Genomic DNA, 6,368 nt, shown 5'->3' with positions numbered 1-6,368 from the left:
AGCCGATTATAGAAGAGATGAGGTACATGATGATCATTTACATCATCTGGTTCGTAGGCGAGGAAAAGGTGGTGTTGCCGGTAGGAGGGCTCGTGCTGTTGAGAAAGGACGAGCGCCTATTGAAATAGATGAATCAGTCTCCGAAGATGATCACACAACTTGTGATTTTGGTTCCATTTCAAGGGGCCAAACTCAAGAATTCACTCCCGGGGCATCAGGTATGACATATCAACCAACAAATACTGATATTGTTCCATACACGGCATCACAAATATTAAGGAATTCTAGTCTTTCATCACTTGAGAATGTATTTGGTGGTTCTCGACCTCAACATTTTGAGAATGCCCCCAACTTTAATTCATCACCTGGGCTGCCAATGTCCACTGAGACCCCTGGTGTTGTTAATCATTTAGAGGACTCCAACGATGAAGTGGAGAATGCAAACGAATGTGGTGAACCATTAGTGAAGGAGAAGCGTAGGATTTTTCCTAAGCGTTGTGGGACTGGTACTATTAACATCTTTATTTTATTTGGCTGACATAAATGCTCCTCTGTTTAGTCGAACAACTGAAAATTATTCTTGTTTGTCAGGGAGTCACTATCTTTACCAGCATGGCAAAAAAAAAAAGCAACGAGAAACAAAGAACTGTAATTGAGAGGTTTCAAGTATCCAAATTTGGTACTCCTTCTTCTTCTTTGTCAGTCTTAGGTGAAATTGGGTATGATATTTTCTTTACCAGCATGATCCAATGAAGGACTTCCTTCACTGAATTGTAGATATGGCCAAATTGTTCACCTCTTAGGGAAAACATCAGTTGGGACCATGTGCCAGTCTAAGGTGAAATTGGGTATGATATTTTCTTAGTCGAAAATTGTATTGTAATGAAGAGTCTGTGTTGGGATTGCTTGAGATCTATTTCTTCTTTGATTTAGTACCTTAAAGTTGTATACAACTGCACGACACACTCTTTAAGAACATATGTACAATAAGATACCTAAGAATTGGGAAGCATCTACGTACGTGTAATGTGCTGTATTTCACACCCTTGAAGACTACCACTTGATATACTACCCCATGATCTTGGCTTGAATCAGGAACTAAAACTAGTTTATGCCTGATATTAGTTAACCACCTCACCTGTGCACTTTTTAAACAAAGGACGCCTGTGAAGACTACAACTCGATGCACTATCCAATGATCTTGACTTGAATTGAGTATTAGAACAGGAAACTTTAGAGTCTTGTTTATAAAGATTTTCCCGCCTTCCATGATATTTTTCATAGTAGGACGTAGACATGTAAAATTACAGAAAAACTAGACTGAGAACTCCCTTTTTTTTAAATTTTCCATGTTGCTTTGCTAGATGGTTGGACAAAAAAGGAGAAGGAAAAAAAAAGAAATATTGAAATCTGAATTAGAAAAACAGTTGAGACAGAAGGTAATTTTGGGTTACAGTTGATTATTGCATAAGCACCGTTTTTTGGGTTACAGTTGATTATAATAACATAAAAGGTAATTTTTGAAGTAGATAACAGTGAGTGAAATAAATTTGCTCAAAAAGTTAGAATATTAGCTTGTTCTACTAGATGTTTATGCATACTGCTGATATCCCCTTTCTTTGGTATATGGGGTCAAACCCCCTGTTTTATTCAGGGAAAAATGCCAGCACTGACTTGGTGCTTGATCATTTTGATGAATAAGATCTTTGCTTATCCCATAATAAAAAGTGTAATTTCACAATTTGGAAATTAGGCGTTCAATCAAAATAATACACCTTGTAGATGTTAGTGTGAACTTGTGCTGGAGTTTAGCTTTTTATCACTTTGTAGGAGTGGAAAAGGGCTCGAAGGACCCACAGAGGGAGAAAGTGGGGAAAATAACTATTGATCAATTGAAGGTAATTGCTCAAGAGAAGTTGCCGGATCTTAATTGTTCTACTATTGAATCTGCAATGAGGATAATAGCTGGCACTGCAGCAAATATGGGAATTGACATTGACCCTCCGATTCTTGAACCTAAAAAGAAAGAACTTGTGTACTAGTTGTGTTGTTTCATCTCTCGATAGATATTGGAAAATTGATTTGCGTCGAGTTTTAGCCTTTTAGAAGCTACACCAATAGTAATAGCTACCACATCTGAAATTCTTTAGTTTTTCCATAATATGAATCTTCTTGCAGGACAATTTCTCCATTTGTGCTAGCTTGTGCCACTANTGGGAATTGACATTGACCCTCCGATTCTTGAACCTAAAAAGAAAGAACTTGTGTACTAGTTGTGCCTTCTCTATTTCCATGTAATGTATCCCTGTATTAGAAGCAAAAAAGAATTGGAAGAGAAGTAGATTGACTTGAGATAACCTATTATCTGTTTGTTTCAATTCTTTGGACTCTTCATTCTTTAACTATGATGAATAAATACCATTCTCTAGTGCAAGATGCCAATCCAACTTTTCGTCCAGGTGCCATAAATTGAAGATAATTTGGCACAAACATTTACTACTAAGAAAGCCTATATATTTCTTCAAAAGAAAGGACTGATTGTGGCACACTTGGGTTTTTTTCATTCCTAACTTCAAATGTATGTCGTTAAAAGTTTCACGTATGCATTGAAAAAGAGACTAATATAAAGAATATGCCAAAATGAAGGTATTTTTTTTTTAATCTACTTACAAACGTTTTTAATTTGGTGATAGGTTTTGGGGCAGCCAAAATGTCTGGCTGGAAACGTGGGCCTTGCATCAGGAATGGATAATAAGTAAAGATAAGGAAGGAGAGCCATCCACAACATTTTATTTATAGAAAATATTGTAAAGCTCCATTGCTGGCAGTAGCAGTGAAATGAGAGCAATTGAAATATACTGGTATGGGGGCTTAGCCGCTTCCACTCTATCACAATCATCATTGTCGTGTATTTCCAAGGTTCATCAGAGATGCCTGCGAACAAAAATCAAAGCAGTTGCAAGTAGTCATGAGAAGGAAGAGGCTTGTGTGAAGTTTGCCTTTGTCAGCGTGAGTAGTCCAATTCGATCATCATGAGTTAATTAGTACCCATTACTAACTGCTCGTAATTCGTTCAGTCAGTACTCCTACCAGATGGGACACCAGATGTGCAGCTAAGGAAAGCATGTGGTGGCCAAAAACTTAGGGACATAATGCTCGATGCTAATGTCGAGTTGTATGGACCTTATGTATGTACTACTACTATATATATAATTCTTATCATCCAGTCCAGCTACTTATGTATAATTATTAATTATTATTACTCCTAGGCAAGACCTTTGCTCAATTGTGGGGGAGGAGGAACTTGTGCTACATGTTTGGTTGAGGTGAGTGTGAACACTTGGTTTTGCTGCTCTAAATTAAACATATCTCACACCGACAGACATCAATTATAGGTTGTTGAAGGAAAGGAGCTACTCAACCCTCGCACAGACAAGGAGAATGAAAATTTAAAACGGGTATACATATATATATATATATATACGAGCAAGTGATGAATGTAGTACTGCTGTTAATTAATTTGTATATATAATTTTCAGCATCCAAATAATTGGAGGCTTGCTTGTCAGGCAATAGTTGGTAAACCTGATTCTAGAGGCATGGTACGTATGGATCGAACGTCTTAATTAATCTCCAACTGTTAGTCTATTGACCAGTAATCAATTTGTACAGATGACCATTCAGCAACTTCCGGAATGGAAAGCACACGAGTGGAATTATAGAGGATTACCGCCTAATGAAGAGGAAGAAGAAGAAGCAGCATCAATTTCTTCATCTTCAGCCTGAGTTTTTATCTTTACACAACAGCTTGATCAATTATGTATGTCATGTCACAATAACCTGCTCTTCTCCTTTTGAGTCCAATTATTTATGAGCTTCATATATTCCTAAAAGTAAAAGGAAATACTTGGAATGGGAACAATAATTGATCAGTATGCCATCAAAAGAAATTGTGTTGGAACGGAAATAATTAATAATTAATAGGGCTTCATGCTAAAGATAGAGAATGCAGCTAAAGCCTAACAAATCGAAACAAAATATTACTATATTATTCAACAAACTAGATATCATATTCTTTCTTGTAATGTTTTTTGTTTGGGAGGATCTAAGAGGAGAAGAAGAGAAATCGTCAGTCGATTGCCAACTTCCTGTAAATTTATCTCAACGGATTAGTTTAATTTAATCGTTCAATCAATTTAACATGAGTCAAAAATATTTGAACTTTTGCATTTGCAAGCCATATTAAATATCAGACGAAGACGGATAATGTTTGACCTGCAGAGCCAACTGTCCAAATCGAGTAAATCTGATTCTTTTAAGGAAATATTAAACAAGGCAAACATGTGATACATTTATGATTAACCAAAATAATTACAGTTTGCACCTATAAGTAGGTTCAATAGTTTTTTTTTAATAGAAATTGTATTCATTTTGATATTGATACAACATGTATTCCACCTCTCGTTCACCTCTCTCTTCCTCCAAACCAAACATAGATCTACTATAGTTATGGATCTCTAATTAAGTAGACATATATATCTACTTAGAAACGTTTATATGTATAAGTGTGTGTGTGTGTAGCTTTTTAATTGGATAATAGAGAGATCCTAAAAGTCAACATGTCTGGCTGGAAATGAGAAGAAGAGGAAGTCAACATGTGACCAATTTAGATCTGGACAAATTAAAATGTTAGATGTGGAGTCTGGTTTATTCATTTTATTTTGTAGGTTAGGTGAACTAGAAAAATCAGGAAAAGGAATCGGACAACAATATTACTAGTTTCCTTGTCGCGTGGAAAGCTGTCTTGTTTCACCTAATACCTAGGGCTCTGTGCTATTATTTATATACACCCACTCACCATTTCTCCTCTATTCATCTATATATCTACAAGTTGTCAGTTTGCACGTAAAAATGAGTGATGAACAAAGACAAGCCCCTCGTTTGAATGAGAGGATTCTCTCATCATTGTCAAGGAGGTCTGTCGCCGCTCACCCTTGGCACGATCTCGAGATAGGTAGGTAGTTCAATTCTCTTTTTTCATTCATAACACTATTAATTGTTGCCGCAATTGTGTGTGTATATATATATTCTCATCATTCCTTATTGTTGCTGTGTAGGACCTGAAGCTCCAAATGTTTTCAATGTTGTAAGTACAATTGTTTTACACTCCCCTGTGATTGACATTGATTATGATCCTATCAGATTAAAGTAGCATTATCCTTACAGGTCATTGAGATATCGAAAGGCAGTAAAGTCAAATATGAGCTTGATAAGAAAACTGGTCTCATTAAGGCATGACCTCAACACTCCTAATTAAGCAATGTGAATGAATCTCTTCTTGTGTACATGTTGTGTCAATCTCCAATATCTATTTTCAGGTTGATCGCGTCCTATACTCATCAATGGTGTACCCCCAGAACTATGGCTTCATTCCTCGGACTTTATGTGAAGATAATGACCCCATGGATGTACTAGTGCTCATGCAGGTAACGGAATGCCCTATATCCTATACAATACAATGAATAGCATTTTATCCGGTTCAATTGAATTGAGAAAATTGTTTCATCAACAGGAGCCTGTTCTCCCAGGCTGTTTCCTTCGAGCTAGGGCCATAGGTTTAATGCCTATGATTGATCAGGTTAGGTTGATTGCTGCCTGCAGGTTAAACTTTATTTCCTATCTGATAAAAGGATTAATTAAATTTTTAATCCAGGGTGAGAAGGATGATAAGATAATAGCAGTGTGTGCTGACGATCCAGAATATCGCCACTACACCGATATTAACCAGCTTGCTCCTCACCGTCTGGCAGAAATCCGCCGCTTTTTTGAAGACTGTATCCTCATATCATAATTTAATTGATCTAGCAAATTCTCTACAAGTAAAATTTTCTTAATTTGTCAATAGACAAGAAGCTTGAGAACAAGGAGGTTGCTGTCAATGAGTTCCTGCCTCCAAGCACTGCTGTCCAAGCCATACAATACTCAATGTACTTTTTTGTGAATGCGTATAGTAATTTGAGCTTGTGGTTGAAAGATTTTAACATTTGCATTTTTACTTCCGTGCAGGGACCTTTATGCCGAATACATATTACAGACACTGAGAAAGTAATCTACCCTTTAAATGACTTTTATGTTATGATTGCTGTGTTTATCTTTCATAAGTATTTTCTTTGTATTTGTGGGGGGTGAAATTCTATAGCGCATTACATGTCATTCAATTCAGTACTTGTAGTCTATTGTATTGAAACTTCAAGTACCAACTAGTCTATTAGCATGTTGAATCCTATGGGCTTGGTTGATCCACACCAAAGATATATATTCTATTGGTTCAACCTATAAAATTCTGTATTTTCAAGATTACAAGTTTA

The 6,368-nt window shown here is 36.4% G+C and overlaps 3 protein-coding genes and 1 long non-coding RNA gene across 5 annotated transcripts; 3 read left to right on the top strand and 1 right to left on the bottom strand.

The window, feature by feature from the left end:
• Positions 1-9: 9 nt before the first annotated feature.
• Positions 10-668, top strand: LOC107001507. The gene is made up of 2 exons (XM_027912202.1): positions 10-506; positions 592-668. The coding sequence occupies exons 1-2, from the start codon at positions 221-223 to the stop codon at positions 654-656; spliced, it is 351 nt and encodes a 116-aa protein (XP_027768003.1). The 5' UTR covers positions 10-220; the 3' UTR covers positions 657-668.
• A 1,184-nt stretch (positions 669-1,852) lies between these two features.
• On the bottom strand, positions 1,853-2,348 carry LOC114074341. The gene is made up of 2 exons (XR_003574706.1): positions 2,248-2,348; positions 1,853-2,016 (listed from the first exon to the last, which is right to left on the bottom strand). It is a non-coding gene; the product is annotated as an uncharacterized LOC114074341 (long non-coding RNA).
• Positions 2,349-2,753: 405 nt separating this feature from the next.
• Positions 2,754-3,946, top strand: LOC107002261 (photosynthetic NDH subunit of subcomplex B 3, chloroplastic-like). The gene is made up of 6 exons (XM_015200213.2): positions 2,754-3,009; positions 3,078-3,188; positions 3,270-3,326; positions 3,396-3,458; positions 3,540-3,602; positions 3,673-3,946. Exons 1-6 carry the CDS (start codon positions 2,839-2,841, stop codon positions 3,784-3,786), a joined length of 579 nt encoding a protein of 192 aa, XP_015055699.1. The 5' UTR covers positions 2,754-2,838; the 3' UTR covers positions 3,787-3,946.
• Positions 3,947-4,082: 136 nt separating this feature from the next.
• On the top strand, positions 4,083-6,355 carry LOC107002260 (soluble inorganic pyrophosphatase PPA1-like). Of its 2 annotated transcripts, XM_015200212.2 has the most exons (8): positions 4,083-5,014; positions 5,118-5,146; positions 5,227-5,292; positions 5,379-5,486; positions 5,573-5,638; positions 5,714-5,834; positions 5,906-5,987; positions 6,067-6,355. In XM_015200212.2, the coding sequence occupies exons 1-8, from the start codon at positions 4,912-4,914 to the stop codon at positions 6,107-6,109; spliced, it is 618 nt and encodes a 205-aa protein (XP_015055698.1). In that variant the 5' UTR covers positions 4,083-4,911; the 3' UTR covers positions 6,110-6,355. The 2 variants fall into 2 exon arrangements, with proteins under 2 accessions (XP_015055698.1, XP_015055697.1); XM_015200211.2 differs by having other exon boundaries at positions 5,573-5,834.
• Positions 6,356-6,368: the final 13 nt, after the last annotated feature.

The sequence above is a fragment of the Solanum pennellii genome, chromosome 10 (assembly GCF_001406875.1).
Source record: "Solanum pennellii chromosome 10, SPENNV200".
NCBI classification, from domain to species: domain Eukaryota; kingdom Viridiplantae; phylum Streptophyta; class Magnoliopsida; order Solanales; family Solanaceae; genus Solanum; species Solanum pennellii.
Note: the sequence above shows the minus strand (reverse complement) of the source record. Positions and strands in the feature narration are given on the sequence as shown.